This window comes from Syngnathoides biaculeatus, chromosome 6 (assembly GCF_019802595.1).
Source record: "Syngnathoides biaculeatus isolate LvHL_M chromosome 6, ASM1980259v1, whole genome shotgun sequence".
NCBI lineage: Eukaryota > Metazoa > Chordata > Actinopteri > Syngnathiformes > Syngnathidae > Syngnathoides > Syngnathoides biaculeatus.
This window is the reverse complement of record NC_084645.1, coordinates 15,631,165-15,649,851: the sequence shown is the minus strand read 5'-3', so window position 1 is coordinate 15,649,851 and position 18,687 is coordinate 15,631,165. Positions and strand designations below refer to the sequence as shown.

Genomic DNA, 18,687 nt, shown 5'->3' with positions numbered 1-18,687 from the left:
TAACACAGCAGCAACATGCAAGCACAGCGCTAACAGTGCCGGTTAAAAACAACAACAGCATACAGGTAAAAGTCACTTCCTCTGCACAAATATTCCACAGGTCTCACTCTTACCTTTTTCCGTTCGAGTGCCCCCTTGCGGCTGTTAGGAAAAAAATGCACAAATTAGCTGCATCACTGCATTAACCGCAAGTTTGAAAGTGTGTGAAAAAAGACGCGGCTCATAGGCCGGAAATTACGGTATTTATTTATTTTTTGCATCGTTTCCCCACTTTGTTTGAGATCATGAACCAAATGTAAATAAAATACAAAGATAACCTAACTTAATTAACTTTGTTTAATCAAATTTTTGGGAAACCAAATCTAGACCTGTTCTATCAAGAAAGCATTTCGATAGAGTGTAACTGTATAACAAAAATGAAATTGGCCAGAATATCTCAAAAAGCTGCAAGAAAATGCCACGATGCAAAGAAATTCAAGAACAGATGAGAATTCACAGTACTATACATAGTAATTGACGACTATCAGTCAAGAAAGAGTTACAAAGCAATAGCAATAGAAGCTTTAGGAGTCCAGCAAACCATGGGGAGAGCCATTATTCACAAATGGAGAAAACATCCAACAGTTATTAACCGTCCCAGCATAGGCCAGCCTACAAAAAAATAACCCGAGACCATAGCGACAACTCATTCAGGAGATCACAAAGGAACTCGGGACAACACCTAAGGAACTCCAGGCCTCATTAAAGGTCAGAGTTCATGCCATCAATTAAGATGACACTGGGCAAAAATGGCATCCATAGAAAAATTCCTCAGCAAAAACCACTCCTGAACAAAACAACAAATAAAAAATGACTTCAGGCAGCATAGTCTTTCGAATGACGAGACGACAGTTGAGCTTTTTGAAAGGTTTGCATCTTGTTACATCTGTTAGGAATGTAACACAGTGTTTCAGAAAAAGAATATCATTCCAACAGACAAACTGTGTGATCTTATGGTGCTGCTTACCACTTCAGGACCTGGACCACTGGCTGTGATTGATGGAACCATGAATGAATGAATGAATGAATGAATGAAAGGTAAAATGCAGCTTTTAAATGGTGACTGAACAGGTCTGGAGGTAAGCAAAGCAAGTTTATATGTAATCAGACTTGATTGAAAATGAACTCAGTTGAATTTCCCAAAAATGTGATTCGCCACATTTACTGTAATTTACTTAGTTTATCTTCATCTGATATTTATAACTGTTAATTATATCAAACATCAAAGTAGAGAAACTATGAAAAAAAGAGAATTAGAGAAGAGGTCAAGTACTTTTTCACCGCACTGCGTATTTTGAAGAATGTCTGCTCAGCCAACACAAAGAAACGGCACAAAGAGCATTGGCCACGACGACTGATGAAAGACTTGTTGTTTACATGACCACTCTCATGAAAAACTAAACTGTTTGACTACGGTTCTACTATTTTAAAATAAGCGAAACTGTTTCTTACCATTTTGCAATAACAAATAAACTGGTTGTTAATTAGAAAATATGATGGAACGTTCTTAGCCAAATAGACCGTGATGTGATTAGGTACTTGAGGAAATGAGGGTATGAAGCTAATTAATAACCTCACTTAATCCCTTAAATAATATCATCTGCCATCTCATATTTTATAATCTACTGCATTAGTATTTATTATGCACCTTCCCTATGTTATTCTCCCTTTTTGTTCTTTGGTGTGGAAGCTGACTGCAGCCCTTTGGAAAGTGTATCATGGGTGCAAGTGATTCAACTTTATTCTCAATTCTCATCCTTATCATAAATTTTCAGATCAGAAAGTCCTTTTGTACAAGAAAAGTGACATTTTCCACAAATTACAATGTATTATTCCTTCCTGTCCCTTCCAAGACCTTGTGAGAACAGACTCATACAGTAGGTGCCATTTGTGTCAAGGTGATCTGAAATCTACTTCTTTGCAGGCTACACTTTAAAGAGACAAATAACATCTAAAATGTCTACAGCTGAATATGTGATGGGAAAAAATGATGACACATTCGCTTGCTCTCTTTATGACCTCCAGTGTTCAAAAGCTCAGCGAGTTTTTCTCAAGTGATGAGATTGGAGATGAGCTGGAACCCCGACCAACACTGACCTCGGGCTCCAACAACCATAACCAAAATAGGTACCAGGCTGTGGTGAGTCACTCTCAAAAGTTACAGCTTTTTGGAAAAATATAAGTATACCAAAAAAAATCAATTTCTCCAAATGCCAACACAATGGGAAACATTTGAAATAAAGTCAAAACCGATCATAATTCCAACGGGATGGAATCAAGCACTCCTCCAAACCTTGTGAGGATATACAGTGAAGAAAATAAGTATTTCAACACCCTGCTATATTGCAAGTTCTCCCACTTAGAATTCATGGAGGGGTCTGAAATTTTCATTGTAGGTGCATGTCCACTGTGAGAGAGATGATCAAAAAAGTAAAATCCAGAAATCACAATGGATGATTTTTTTAACGATTTATTTGTGTGATACAGCTGAAAATAAGTATTTGAACACCTGTCTATTATCTAGAATTCTGACACTGAAAGACCTGTTAGTCCGCCTGTAAGAGTCCACCTAGACTCTATGTATTATCCTGAATCAGATGAAATGTGTGAGGTTGTTGGCTGCATAAAGACACCTGTCCACCCCATACAATCCGTAAGACTCAAACTTGTGAAATGGTCAAGAACTAAAGAGCTGTCCAAAGACACCAGAGACAAAAGTGTACAAGTTCCCACGGCTGGAAAGGGCTACAGAGAAATTGTCAAGCAGCTTGGTGAAAAAAGGTCCCCTGTTGGAGCAATCATTAGAAAATGGAAGAAGCTAAACATGACAGTCAATCTCAATCGGAGTGGAGCCCCATGCAAGATATCCCCTCGTGGGGTCTCAATGATCCTGAGAAAGGTGAGGAGTCAGCCCAGGACTACACGACAGGACTTGGTCAATGATCTGAAAACAGCTTGGACCACCGTTTCCAAGGTAACTGTTGGTAATACACTAAGAAGTCATGGTTTGAAATCATGCATGGCACGGAAGTTTCCCCTGCTTAAACCAGCACAACTCAAGGCCCGTCTTAAGTTTGGCAATGACCATTTGGATGATACAGAGGAGTCATGGGAGAAAGTTTTGTGGTCAAATGAGACCAAAATCGAACTTTTTGGTCATAATTCCACTAATTCCACGGAGACAAATGACGAGTTCCATCCCAAAAACACCATCCCTACTGTGAAGCATGGGGGTGGTAGCATCATGCTTTGGGGGTGTTTTTCCTGCACATGGGACAGGACGACTGCACTGTATTAAGCAGAGGATGACTGCAGCCGTGTATTGTTAGATTTTGGGGAACAACCTCTTTCCCTCAGTCAGAGCATTGAAGATGGGTCGTGGCTGGGTCTTTTAACATGACAATGACCCGAAGCACACAGCCAGGAAAACCAAGGAGTGGCTCCATAAGAAGCATATCAAGGATCTGGCATGGCCTAGCCAGTCTCTAGACTTAAACCCAATAGAAAATCTTTGGAGGGACCTGAAACTCTGTGTTTCTCAGCGACAGCCAGAAACCTGTCTGATCTAGAGAAGATCTGTGAGGAGAAGTGGGCCAAAATCCCTCCTGCAGTGTGTGCAAACCTTGTGAACAAATACAGGACACGTTTGACCTCTGTAATTGCAAACAAAAGGCTACTGTATCGAATATTAACATTGGTTTTCTCAGGTGTTCAAATACTTATTTGCAGCTGTAACAGAGGGTTAAACCCAACTTTCTATGTTTTTATTTTTTATTTTCCCAACCATGCCCATGAAATCCCCCAGTAGCCATCCTCTTAACCTTACCCTTCCTTTCCTTGTTTGTCTGAAATCCCACAGCCCTTGAAAGTGGTGAACAGGAAGCGTCCCCCGAGAGACGACTGGAACAACTACAGCTCACATGGGAACCCGGAGGGCGACGGACCCCCTCCGGTTGTGGACCAAGATGTTTGTATCAAGGTAAGACTGAGTGAAATGGAAGGCAGTCTGTTTATTTCCTGCCACCTCTGGGGATTGTATCGATTGGCCCACGTATTTAATTCTCCATACTTTAGTGGATTCTAATGAATTGTGACGGCTTTCTCAGCTGGCAGAGGAAGTTCAGAGGCATCCAGTCGTGTTGATCTTGTTGCCCAGTGGCAGCTCACAATTCATCGTTCTTGATGTTCATTCAGTCCTCTTTTTGAAAAGCTTATTCCTTGAACGAATAACCCCAAAAAATGAAGAAAGAGCTCCATTCATTTCGAATAGCCTTCATAAGACGGCCACTAACACCCGATCCTGATTCAGTTTGCTGGTCTTCATCAAACTTTCAGGGATGCTTTGCCACTACAAACACAAAACGTTCAACAAACTGAATAGGGTAGTTTTGTTCAGCTACTGATAACATCTTCCACCGTAGCTCAACTACGTACTTCTACTATGAAGTATATGGGAGACGGTCTAGTTTGACTTTTTAACCCTTTGAAACGACGGGGATCACTAGTGTATTTCAAATTATTGTAACTCCTCGCTACTTTGTGCAATTTTAATTCTTCAAACTGCGCTTGAAGGCTCTGAAACTAATAGATAAATCCCATATTATGGTGCTAAAAGGGTTAAATTTAACCACCATAACTGGAACAAACTCCCAGAAAACTGCATGTTTGCTCCAGTTATCATTGTTGTTAAATCAAGACAGCAGATCTTTCTTTTTTCTACTCCCTAAATATACACAGGATCCTTTATTCTCCTGTCTTAATTGAATGACATTTTTCATCCTATTCTATATTTGCTTTTGTGACTTTTTTTTTTCTTTTTTTAACTTGGGGACTGTGAATGTCTTGTTTTGTCTCGATGCCTTTTATGTCTTCTGTAAAATGCTGTGCACTGCCTTGTGTCTGAAATGAGCACGACAAAGATGCACATGCTCCTTCCTGTAGATACGCAGCGGTTATTTCACATGGACAGACGGACCGCCGACACTTGCCAACGTGGACATCATGGTTCCCTTCGGTATGTGACACCAAGTTTGACTGTTGAACAAGTTCCCGTCTTTCCCTCTCTGGCCTTTCTTCATTATTGCTCATTTCAGGCAAGCTGACCATGATTGTGGGGCAGGTGGGTTGTGGGAAATCCTCCCTGTTGCTCGCGGCACTGGGTGAGATGCAACGAGTATCAGGAACAGTCACCTGGAACAGGTCAGTTGCAGGTTTGCCAATTATTTCCTCTCAGTAGCAGTGTGATCCAATCCTGTTTTTCAATTGAGACATGTGGTTTTGATTGATTTATTTACTAAATAAAATTGTCTGATTTTTTTGCCCAGAGTCGCAATGAAATGTAAAAGACATTTTGTAGGCTCTATTTCCGACGTCATTAAAAATGGCATACTACAGAGATGACATGTATCCCTGAAATCCATATTCAATTAGAAAAACTTATACTTGAATGGAAACCGATATTTGATATACTGTACTGAAATTCATCTCAGGCCAAAGGTGCAAGATTGACATTCCTCTTGTCAGCATTTTAGTTCCTCCTTGAAGACGTTGGACTTATGCTCTCAGGGACGTAAATGGAAGGGGACACACAGCTTTTATTTTTGTGTCCTTGTGCAATTGACTTTAATGACAGGTCAAAAATGTTTTTGAATATAACTCGCGTCTGGTGGTGAGGCAGACCAATTAAAAAGCTTTAGAAGTTGAGAAGTTGAATACAGTATGTCCTCACCTACTGTACACTGTAAACTGTAATTTTCTGTCTACCAAGTGTTGTCCACACGAATGACGTAATACAGCTTGCAAATCCCTCCCAACACATCAGTTCTGTGTCTCCTGCCTCATCTCTCGGCCAATTCAATAATCATGTGCTGCTATTTATACTGAAGTATTCAGATAAGTCATTTAGAGGTGGTCGTCTGCCATTTTAGTCATATTATTTTTCTGGGGGGGATTCCAATTCAGTATTTGTCTCAACTGAGATCAAAATATGCTCATTGGGAATTGAAGAGAATCCAAAGTAGATGAAAGAGTGAGTGAGAGTTCAAGTTACTCCGATTTTAAATTTTTCTTCAATATGGCAGCTGACTTCATACAGCACACACCCCCAACAGAGCCTCACCCACACGATTCGTTCCCACTTCTCCCTCCCCAAATATGGCAAAGTGAGCTGAGCGTGTCTGGGCTGTGTCATGCATTGGCGCGGATGACAACCTCAACTGTCCCTGAAAGGTCATGACCCTGAACTGAAGGTGCTGCACTACTTAACTGAAACACAGCAATGGCTCAACCTTCTCTGTACCAAATTACTGTATTTTTTTTTACCTTGGTAAATAAGCTTCTGGAAACCTCTGGCCAGAGTGAAGACTTTTCAAAATGCTGTGTGTACACTAGGAGAACTATGAAGTCACACAGAAATGAAAATCAATGAAAAAAAATATATATTTTTTTCATTTAAAGAGGAGCTCAAGTCAACATATTAAGCTTGATTCAATGACTCAAATCATAATGTGTAGTATAAAGGCAAAATTAAAAAATATCAGTGTTGGGCGGAAGTAGAGCTGTCATGTCATGCATTATGCTTGATGGCAAAATTACCATTTGCAGTTTGTTTTACACATTTGCAAAAAAAAATTTTTTTTTTCATTGAAAGCAGAGCTCAAGTCAACATATTAAGCTTGATTCAATGACTCAAATCATAATGTGTAGTATAAAGGCAAAATTAAAAAATATCAGTGTTGGGCGGAAGTAGAGCTGTCATGTCATGCATTATGCTTGATGGCAAAATTACCATTTGCAGTTTGTTTTACACATTTGCAAAAAAAAAATTTTTTTTTCATTGAAAGCAGAGCTCAAGTCAACATATTAAGCTTGATTCAATGACTCAAATCATAATGTGTAGTATAAAGGCCACTTAAAATGACAACAGCATGCATTGAGATTGTGTCACATGTACAACGTAATGCTATTTACACAAAATAAATGAATGGATGGAGGGAGAGAGAGAGAGGGATGATAGATGGATGTTGGACACACAGAAATACAATTTGGTAACTAAATCATGTCTTACTAAGCAAATTGCTTGATAAATCCTTGAATAGTTTTTGCATAATCCAATCAACAAACAGATAAAATGCCATCAAAACACACTTGCTATTTCGTGCTCTGCAGAGGTAATGAAGGTATTATAAGTGTAAGTGTTGACTATCAAATTATAATGTAACTAGTAACATTGTTTTCTACAAAGTGTGTGTGTGTTCTGGGCATGCTCGCATGCTTGTGTTACATGTCATGTGTTCTTAAATGGCGAACAACACCGCTGCCATCACTCTGGCAGCGCTCAGCTGTGATCAGTCAGCTTCTCTGGAAAACTGGCAATTGTTGCACCTTGAAAATGAATGCAGGCTTTAACTTAGACAGTTCGAAGCCTGAAACAATCCACTTAGGATTGTTAATGGACTCTAAACGAGTCTGAGTGAGTTACCATTGTGAGTTAAGACTATTATTCTCTTCTGTATGACTGCAACGTTGACTTTGTTTTATTTGCAGTTTGCCGAATCTGGAGTCAGAGGGTGATGAAAGGTGAGTTCTGGGAGGGAGAAAAAAAACGGTGATACAAAACCTGATTCAACTTTAACTACATTTGGCAAATATGACAAAAGACCCCCCTCCTCCCATGGTCCTGATCTCGTTTGATCTTGGTAGCTCAGCAGGGTCACTTGTTTTTAGAACTTGCATGGGAGACCGTGTAGGAATACCAGAAGCTGGGTTTGTCCAGTTGGCCAATCACCTCCTCATGTAAAAAAGTACAGATTACAGAAACCGCAATAGTAGCCTAATGAGCCTCATGGCAATGAGAGCTTTGGGAAAATATATATACAGTATATACATATAAACGTCCCACAACACAGTCATGTTTGACAGCACGCGCATACTGTACTGTAGACCCTGACGGAGCATGACAGCCTTTGTTCCATGAGTCTATATATAAATTCTACAAGAAAAAAAATTAAAATAATTCCATATTCTAGTTTTTTTATATCAGGGGTCAGCAACCTTTTTGAGGCTGAGGGCTAATTCTTGAGGACCGATTGTGTGAAGGGTTAAATGACCTGTTTGACAATTGACCAATGACAATTTGTGACATGTGCTATTTTTAGAAGAATGCCTTGCAGGCGACTTAAGTGGTCACTCGCTGGCACCTCATTGGTGACCCCTATTCTATATTATAGAATAACAATTTTGCGTGCGCATACATCCTCCATCATGCAAATGGAAGTGTATATGTACAGACAGTACATACATGCGTATGTAAATGTTTACATACAGTGACTACTGTACATACATATGTATTTCTGTGATGCATACATCAGTCCTGTACTGATTATATTCAGACCTCCGCCAAGGCCTGATGTTGCATTCATAATTGTAGCTGTTATGCACACTTACATTTATTTATTATTTATTTGACATATGTTTCTATTTTGATCGAGCTCTTCCCCTCATCAAATTACTTTCATAGTTACTTTCATTGAGGCACTTTGTCACTTTGTTGTTATCCATATGAAGAATAAATGCTTACTATATCTGTTTTCTGATATGTTTGATATATTTTCTCTCCAGTCCTACAGATCGAGATACAGCTGGTGATGCTGATATCAGGTAAGCACTTTGAAAATTGCAAGGCGGTCCCCATGGAGACCCATCATCATTACGAGCACAGTCAAACAGCCATTTTTCTGGTTATCTTAAAAGGAAAGTTAATAGATTTCCTCCCCACGCTGCCTCCTTTCACTCAGCTGCACATCGGCTTGACAAACACATTTCACTCCTTAACGATCACTGGGTCACCTATTAAAGAACTTGAGTTCCTTTCGTGCATAATCACCATTTAGAGCCAAGCGGTCGCCACAGATGTAAAACATTTCTAACCTTAGCCACGACTCTTGTTGCATTTGACACCTGTGGTAGGAAGAGATGTGCAGTGGCCTACGCATCCCAGAAGCCTTGGCTGTTGAACGCCACTGTCGTAGAGAACATCACATTTGAGATGCCAATGATCAAAACCAGGTAAGCTGGGAAAAAAAACAAGATTTTGGATGCATGAGAGATCGCAAGGAGTGCTACAGCACAATCAATTTGAAAATATAGCAGCATTTGGGTGGATAACACTGCTACTAATGTATTTTTCTTTTCTAAATCAACCCACTGGCAGGCATGAAGTTATGGGGGAGGAGGGGCACATGCACAAATGTTCGTACTGCCTGAGGAAAGATCCATGATGTTCGCAGACACATTTAAGTCTCCTACATTTGTCACCAGCTCATGCTGTATTTAATCAACTCGTCTTTTGCCACATCGATGAAGCGACAATGCTACAGTCACCTACGAATCGCTTTGTCCACGCAAGCTCGTCATTGCTCCTCACTGAAAGGAAATTAATCAAAGAAGATGCTTTTATTGGTGGCTCGTGAATTCATCTGTGTCACAAAAAGCTCTAAATAAAATAACTTGAATACATTGTAAAAGCAAAATTTTGAATCATCGTCAAATGTGGCGGTGGTGGACCTCACCAAAATGTGGTGGCGAGATCAGCCGCCGACTTTGGTCACGCTGAGGAGCGGAGGTCCAAACCCAAGCGGCCATGTGCATCGGCCGGGCCATGCTGTCGTAACACGTGCAGAATGTGGTATGGCATTGTCTTGCTGAAATAAATAGGGGCGTCCATGAAAACAACTTACTTGGATGGCACTATATCTTTTCCTAAAACCTCTTTGTACCTTTCAGTATTAATGGTGCCTTAATACGTTACCAATGTCACTGGCGTTAACGCACTCTTATACCCATCACAGATGGTGGTTTTTGGACAGTCCGAATGTTCTTTTTCTCTTTGGCCCAAACGACACAACATCCACTATGTCCGAAAGCAATTTAAAATGTGTATTCATTGGATCACAGAGCACTTTTCCACTTTCCATCAGTCCATCTTGGATGTGCTCAGGCCCAAAGCAGTGCTTCTGTGTGTTGTTGATAAATTGGTTTTTCTTTGCATAGTAGAGTTTTAAGGGGCACGTATGGATGTAGCGCTAAATAATATTTACTGCCATTGGTTTTCTGCTCCCGAGCCCATGTCAAAATCAGAATCAGCTTTATTGGCCAAGTATGTCAACAACACACGAGGAATTTGACTCTTGTAGTTGGAGCTGCCCTAGTATGATGGTGATATCCTGTACACATTGATGTTGGTTTTTGATGTACATAGTGGCGCCTGAGAGATTAAACGTCACATGCATTCAATACGAGGCTACAGATTCATTATTGTAATTTTGTGGCTATGGTATGTCATTTTGCTCCTTGTCAATATATTACCTGTGTTGGTGTCCCCTAGATACAAAGCTGTCATTGAGGCCTGCTCACTTCAGCCCGACATCGACATCCTTCCTCAGGGGGACCAGACAGAGATTGGTGAAAGGGTCAGTTGCACACAACGCAATTCATTTGGATTTCTCTGTGGGCATTTTTATTGCCTAATCTGGTCATTTCTCATTTCACTGGTACTCGCTGCATTGTATGAGAGCAACATTTGTCATCATTACTGCGCTGTTAGGATGTAATGCTGGTGTGTCCAGCAGGTTGGAGCAATCATTGCTCACGTTGTTTCTTCATCCAGGGTATAAACTGGTCTTACCCCAGAGGCTGTGCACATTCATACATTTAAAGATGTTATTTGTTCCTCTCTGTGATGGAATCTTATACCGTCGCATCTCACATTGGATTTGTTACAGGGAATCATCCTCTCTGGAGGGCAGAAGCAGCGTATCAGTGTGGCCAGAGCATTGTATCAGCAGACCAATGTTGTCTTTCTGGTGAGTTAGCTACGGACTCAAAAACTAAATGAGACAGAAATCCTCCCTTCTGAGCAGCAGATCTTCCAAGTAGATTTCTCAGAACTCACAACTTTGGAAACTGATATGTTTTATGTACGCATAAGGATATGGCTGCAGCTTATCCTGTAGATACAATATGCTCTTCCTGGAAATAGTTTTAGTCAAACTGACCCGTTCCGGACAGTCTCCAAGAAGCACAAATGAGAAATAAGTATGATGGCTGAACTCTGAACTTCTTTTTTGGATTGTTTATAGATGACTTAATTTTGGCAGCTCATTGTGGCCAATCAAGGCACTAATGCTGGATGTTCCTTTGAATTTGTCACACTTTCTCTGTGTTTTTGCAGGACGACCCATTCTCAGCTTTAGACATTCACTTGAGTGACCATCTAATGCAAGATGGCATCCTCAAGCTTCTGAGAGAAGAGAAGAGGACCGTGGTTTTGGTCACCCACAAATTACAGTATCTGCTGCATGCCGACTGGGTGAGACTTTTTTTTTAAGTGGACTTTCTAATGTGCTTGTATGTATATCCTCAGTTAGTTCCAAAACTAAGCCTGTACTGTATTTGTGTGTTTGTGTGTGTCTGTGTGTGTACTTAGATTATTGCCATGAAAGATGGCACCATCCAAACTGAAGGTACACTGAAGAACATCCAAAAGTCTGAACCTGAGCTCTTTGAGCAGTGGAAGACGCTAATGCACAGACAGGACCAGGAGTTTGAGACGGTAATCAATCAGCACCCACTTGCAGTGCAATTCATTCCTTAATTGATGCTATACTTTGCTTGTGCTTATTTAAACTAACAGTTGAGTATTTATTGTTGTGTGTAAAGAATTTAGATTTTTTTAGAATTTAGGTGGGCTTAGTTTTTTACATAATGTACAAACACATTGCTGTCTCCTGTATTTTGGGGAAAGACTTTTTTTTTTCTTCATCTCCTCTACAGGAGACAGTTGCATCAAGCATGACAGATATGGAGAGGAAAAACCTACGGAGAGCAATGTACTCCAGAGAGGCTGCTAAGACTGAGGAGGATGAGGACGGTGAGGGGTCAAAGGAGAACTGCCCATAATTACATGTGAACATAATAAGGGAAAGGGGATTCAGTCCTTGTGCTTACTGCAGCTTCGTGTGTGTATTTTCGTTCTGCTGCAATTGTGTTCCGTGTGTATGACAGCAACACAATCAGCCCGGTTTGTTATTTCCAGATCAAGCCTTATCTAGCAATAACATAATCTTTTTCTCTAACTTGTACAGACTAAGATTCAAAGGAAAATCATATTAGATTCACCCAAAAAGTTTGTACATTGTAGCTCCTGTATATTGTTCATTTCCCAAGAAAATGTGAAACAGCAGGTCCAATTAGCATACACAGGAATATTTATGATAAGGTCGGAATCATGGTGATGTAACATACTGTAGTAATATTGAAATGCCTCTGCATGTGGCTACAGTAAGTCTCTAACCCAAGGAACAGCAAACTAAATCCCATTCCATGAAGGTGCTTTTTATCCAGGAATGCAGTAGTTCTGATAACCAGTTGCATGCCCATTTTGGTGCGCAAAAGGCTCTTTACACTTCAACTCATCTGCTTATTTTCAAATTTTCTACCTTGTGTAAATGTTACCGTTGACCTTGAATCCTGGATTCATTCTGTATGTCATTCTTTTCCTGTTAGAAAGGTCAACAGAGTATAATCCAGTACTGTTCACTGCACACCATACTCTACTGTATTTTGCTCATAGTGGCTACCCTCCTCCACTGTACCCCACTTGTTGATTCTACCCTCTTCCTCAAGTCAATCAAATTCTAGCATGCTCTATCCTTATTTCCTTGACACACACACAAACTAGACTCTTTTCTACTCTCACTGACACCCAAACCCTAACCCTACTCTACTCTAATCTTCTTGACAGAACCTTATTCCACTTTATCACTTTATATATATGGGACGGCTGGTTCAAATCCTGCCTCCGACTCTCTGCATGTCGAAGTGTCTCCTTTGGCAAGACACTGAACCATAATTTGCTCCCAGTGGGCCTGGCAGCGACTTGAATGGCCGCAGTTGCCCATGTGGGAATGTGAGGCTTTGTAAAGTGCTTTGGGCAGTGTGATAGTGTCGATAAAGCGCTATATAAGTGCAGTCCATTTACCAGACAGTTGGAAGGTGTTCACCAACGAAAAGAAGGACAAGGTGTTCAGACGAAAGTGCCAGGCTTTACAAAGCTGCCTGGTTATTGGATGAATTTTCTTTGTGTCAGCAAGAAGGAGCTCTGTCTTTTTGACATCCAAGATTGAAGACTTCAGCTGGCCACGTGTTAGATGAGGGCAAGGCGTCATCCTTTGGTTCAAATAGCATAACCTGTTTCAATCTTGATGTCGCAGATGCCAAGATAGTGGCTCATTTCCAAGATGCTCGGGATGCTATGGACACAGATGTCATCGTTATCGTTCCACGATTTAGTTGTCCTCCAAGTCTTGACTGAAATCTGGGTGGCTTTTTGCAAGGACAGAAAATGTTGGTTTTATCACATCGATCAATATCATGTTCAAAAGCCTTGAGTACCCCAAATCTTGAGCCGTGCCTGTTTCAAGCCTTTTTCAAGTTTTGGCACAACATCATGCATCCATCCATTCATTTTATTCACCGCTTATCCTCACGAGGGTCGCGGAAGTGCTGGAGCCTATCCCAGCTGTCAACGGGCAGGAGGCGGGGTACACCCTGAACTGCTTGCCAGCCAATCGCAGGACACATTGAGACAAACAGTCCCACTCACAATCACACCTAGGGGCAATTTAGTGTCCAATTAATGTTGCATGTTTTTGGGATGTGGGAGGAAACCGGAGTGCCCGGAGGAAACCCACGTAGCCACGGGGAGAACATGCAAACTCCACACAGGCGGGTCTGGGATTGAACCGGGTACCTCAGAACTGTGAGGCCAACGCTTTACCAGCTGAGCCGCCCATCATGCATTCAATGGAAAAGATAAGGTATCGGTTTGGTAGGCCTGGAAAGGCCAAGAAGAAGCAACAAAAACATTTGCCGGTCTGGCAAAGCATCCGTTCCAGCTATTAGATTTTGAATGCCAGCATTTCCAGAAGCTCGAGAAACTGATTGTTGTTCCAATGTGACAAACTCAGTCTTTTGAATTCTATCAACCAAAAATAACTTTTCTATCACGAGAACCTAACTCTGCAGAAACTACCTCCTACTCAAAACCATTTCGTCATCTTCAAAACATAGAGACGATCAAAGGATCTCATAAAGGGGACTCTATGACTTGCAAATGTCGCAATATGAATTTGGACTGAACTTGGTCATATTTGTAATTTGACCATTTTATGATGCCTTAAGATTGTAAAATACTTGGTGAATTTTCACTGATTTCATTAGTATTTGCAGTCTTGCAGCTTTACATGTTAGATAGATATTTTCCAAGGGCTCTTGGGCTAAAATTCAATAACTCTCCCTAAGGAAACATTATGGAAAAAATGCTTAAGGCTGGTTGATCTGACACCAGCTTGTCTCCTAACTTACAGATGTTGCCAAGTCACTGTGTGTATTTGTTGTTTAGTATGTGTTGTAGCTCCTGTGCTCTTTATCTTTCTTTTGTGTTACTTCCTGTGTGCTGGACACACCCGTGGTTGGACTCGTGCCATGGGTCCAGCAGCAGTTTGTGCGCTCATGTTCGATGGAACAGGTGTGGCCAGAAAGCATGGTTCATCAAAGCAAACATGAGAAAAGGAAAGTTGTGGCATTGTTACGCTGCCAGAAAATCACAGCAATGTCCACTTCTCCCACCGCATTAGAATCCAGTCCTGCATCCAGTGCTTTCATTCATTCATTAACATCTTTCTACCTTGCTTTCCAAAGACCGGCCTGCATGGAGTGGGGCAATGATGGTAAATGTGACCCGTTCTAGTCCTGCTTCTCGCCTTCCTCCCCGTCAAAACTCACGAGCAGCCTGGTGCTCCTTGACCTGCTGCATGGAGTGTGGAAATAGATATATTTACAGCAGGTGTTAATCCTCAACCCAGCTGGTGTCTGCTGTGTTGCTCCCACAAAACATTCATTCAACATTCATGGGAATGACCGTTTGCCTGCAATAGAACACGTTTGAGTACAAGGGCACAACTCAGACCTCCGCCAAGGCCTCATGTTGCATTCATAATCGTAGCTGTTATGCACACTTACATGTATTTATTATTTATTTGACATATGTTTTGATTTTGATCGAGCTCTCCCCCTCATCTAATTACTTTCATAGTTACTTTCATTGAGGCACTTTGTTAGCGGGATTAATGTTGAACTCGCTATGCATACGGCAATAATATCAGCAATGTAAATTAGCCTTTGTCACTGGCTTTAAACCAAACAAAGAAGGCAAGCTGTACACAGAAGAGTAATAACATTGTATGGGTCCTTGGAACGAGTCCCTGCAACATACAACAGTACTGGCCTGAGAAACGGTACCGTATGTGATGAACTGACACAGTGATGCAAAAAACATAAGGCTCACCTTGGCGAAGGTTTGTTGTTCTATTTGAGCACTTTCTCCATATCTTATTTTGTTTTCGGGAACAGCTTATTACTCAGATGTTAATTAGCGAAACATTTTGAAGAGCATGTCGGATAGATTTTCGGGAGTACAGTAGAGGAACAATTATTCGCATCAGCACAGTGCAGCTAAATAAAGGAATGAAGTTCATTCGAGGTAAGAGAAATGTGTCGCTCTTTATGAGACGCATTATCTAAGTGACGTCCTTCCAAGGAACTCGTCTCTTTCTTGTCTACAGAAGAATCCTTGGAGAGTGATGATGACGACAACCTGTCGCAGGTAATGCGTCAACGAGCCACCATACCCTGGCGCTCCTGTGGCACCTACCTGTCCTCGGCTGGGATCCTCCTTCTCACCCTGCTCCTCCTGTCACAGCTCCTAAAACACACCCTCATGGTGTCCATAGACTACTGGCTGGCACACTGGACGTCAAATGTCATCACGGCCAAGTCGGACGCCACAGCACGCAACTGTACGCTTGTTCGGGTGAGGGAGAGAAATCATTCACCTTATTTTCTTTTCCTTCAGTAACTATTGGAGCAGTATTGTACAAAAGCAATGTTAGTTGAATTCCTTGAGATAATGCACAATGATGAGGAATGCCATTACAGAGTCAGGCTGCTTGAAATACAGTTGTGTTAAAAAAAAAAAAAATAGGAATCCAATGTGAATAACCCGATTAATCCATGTTCTTAGTATGTATATTTTTTATTGGTACGTCAAACAAGTTACCAGTAGTTGCAGTAAATTCTCAGAAAACCAACAAGACCCAGCATTCATGATATATACGCACACTCTTAAAGCTGTGCAATTGAGCAATTTGTAGAAAGGGGTGTGTTAACTTCACTTTACAAACTCTATGCTATTTTGTACTAACTTTTTTCTTTCTAGGATTCAACATTTCTTTGAATCACTCCACTAATACTTAGTTGTATGACCACAGTTTTTTATGACTGCTTCACATCTGTGTGATATGGAGTCAACCAACTTGTGGCAACTTTTATTCCACTCCAAGATTCTGAAACAAGATACCACAATTCTTTCACATTTCTTGGTTTTGCTTCAGAAACAGCATTTTTTATGTCACCCACAAGTTCTCCATTGGATTAAGGTTTGGGGATTGGGCTGGCCACTTTTCTTCTTCTTCTTTTCCTTTCGGCTTGTCCTGATTAGGGGTCGCCACGGCGCATCATCTTTTTCCGTCCAAGCCCATCTTGTGCTCTGTGACATTAACTTTGTTGGTTAGGAGCCAAGACTTTGCACATTTACTAGTGTGTTTGGGGTCGTTGTCTTGTTAAAACACCCATTTTGAGGGCAAGTCTTCTTCACCTTAAGGCAACATGACCTCTTTGAGTATTTTGATACATGCAAACCGATCCATGATACCTGGTATGCGATAAATGGGCCCAACACCATAGTAGGAGAAACATGGCCATGTCATGATGCTTGCACCACCATGCTTTACTGTCTTCACTGTGTACTGTGGCTTGAATTCAGAGTTTGAAAACAAAACAAAACTTCTAGGCCATAAATTTACAGTATAACAATTACATGAAAAATTGTAAGTACAAAACAGTTAACTGACTGTGCCATATAACAAATATGTTTGCACCACTGTGCAAACAAGAAAGTTTTCTTTTTTAGTCAACCACATCACATTTTGTCCTTTGGTTTAAATTCGGCAAAGAATTGTGAATGTTGTTTTATGTGCTATAACTTAAATATTTACTTCTTGTTTTGGCTATGCACCAAAACATGTAAATGCTTAACTGCTTGCTTTCACTCACATTTTATTTTGTTTTTTTCCCTGCAAAGTGTCATTCATAACAGTGTCTTGCACAGGCCACAACAAATTTACATAACTGCGTTGGCGCTAATCCGTGAATGACTGTTGAGCCACACTGACCTAAAACACAAGCACAACCACTGACTGCCAGCTCCAGATGGATTGTTCTTTAACAAGCCCTGAAACGACCACACGCCAGCCTGTTCATTAGAACAGCAGAATGAACAAACTGATGAATGAATAGAGCAGTCTGAACACAGTAAGCCTAAGAACGGAGATACTTTAGGTAAAACCACATGAACTGTGGCACTGATTTTGCAGTCTTACAAGTAAAAATCAATATTTCCTGCAAGTGCAAAATAGACTGATTTGCTACTCTCCCGACTTTAACTTGTACTAAACAGACAGACACATGCGCACACACACTGCCAAAAAGAGAAAACATGATGAATATTTCAATTTAAAGGTTGAACTGGAACAGTCACACCTTACCACATTCGCTTTAGGTCAGCCAGATCAGATGTCAATATATATATATACGGTAGGTTTAAATAGATACATTTAGTGTGTGTGGATGCCAGGTCACATTTCCCATGGCGATCTGGAAACTGAGGACTCCAAAAGGCACCTCATCCTGCTCCCTTATTTTTTTCATCCACTCAAACACACTTCATATTGACTTAAGTAGAAGGTAAACTGTGTGCTTGGTGCCAAAGGACGCTTGGCTAAACTTCAGGGCATTGAATCTCTGCCAAGTGTACTTAATCTCCACAGACAGAGCAAAGTCCAGTTCCTACTATCACACATAGTCACTGGCCCAACACAGACTCCTTCCTCTATTCGCGGTGTCGTATGACTGCCAGCTTGCTGTGACGCACCACGCGCTTACCAGTAACAGTGTAACAATATAGGAATAACACAAAAGTGGATGTGTCTCCTGTTTTCAATGTGGATTAACAGCAATTTGGTTGAAAAAAGTATCCTTTTTGTTGCAGGCCATTTTTCTTCATTCAACAAATAAACTGAACTCAACAAGTACAATAAAAACTACCACCGTGTCATCCATTCCACCCAATGTGTGTGTGTGTGTGGGGGGGGGGGGGGTGTATCCTTCAGTTTGCAGTCACCCCTGGAGATGTGTGTTCGTGACCCACTTCCGGCTGAATATTTTAGTTTCAGACCACCGTCACGAAATATTCTCCTAGTAACAGTTTCCAATTGCCTCCATGTGTTGTTACAGGAGTGCGGCTTCAGTCACTCCTGGTATCTGTCGGTGTTCACCATGTTGTGCTGCCTCGGCATCATTCTGTGTTTGGCCACCTCCGTGGCTGTGGAATGGACCGGCCTTAATGTGGCCAAGGAGCTCCACCAGAACCTCCTGAACAAGATCACTCTGGCCCCCATGAGGTACAGCCCT

At 41.1% G+C, this 18,687-nt stretch overlaps 1 protein-coding gene across 3 annotated transcripts in view; it reads left to right on the top strand.

The window, feature by feature from the left end:
- abcc8 (ATP-binding cassette, sub-family C (CFTR/MRP), member 8) overlaps positions 1-18,687 on the top strand; it is a 50,173-nt gene that overhangs the window by 23,387 nt on the left and 8,099 nt on the right. The window contains exons 13-27 of one of the 3 annotated variants that reach the window (XM_061822402.1): positions 2,065-2,179; positions 3,899-4,018; positions 4,981-5,053; positions 5,133-5,238; positions 7,585-7,617; positions 8,659-8,697; positions 9,007-9,105; positions 10,424-10,508; positions 10,821-10,901; positions 11,270-11,407; positions 11,525-11,650; positions 11,872-11,968; positions 15,723-15,763; positions 15,860-15,970; positions 18,511-18,677. In XM_061822402.1, the coding sequence (XP_061678386.1) occupies positions 2,065-2,179; positions 3,899-4,018; positions 4,981-5,053; positions 5,133-5,238; positions 7,585-7,617; positions 8,659-8,697; positions 9,007-9,105; positions 10,424-10,508; positions 10,821-10,901; positions 11,270-11,407; positions 11,525-11,650; positions 11,872-11,968; positions 15,723-15,763; positions 15,860-15,970; positions 18,511-18,677 (1,431 nt within the window). Of the gene's footprint in view, positions 1-2,064; positions 2,180-3,898; positions 4,019-4,980; positions 5,054-5,132; positions 5,239-7,584; positions 7,618-8,658; positions 8,698-9,006; positions 9,106-10,423; positions 10,509-10,820; positions 10,902-11,269; positions 11,408-11,524; positions 11,651-11,871; positions 11,969-15,722; positions 15,971-18,510; positions 18,678-18,687 lie in introns of all 3 variants that reach the window. The other 2 variants (XM_061822404.1, XM_061822403.1) reach the window with 2 other exon arrangements.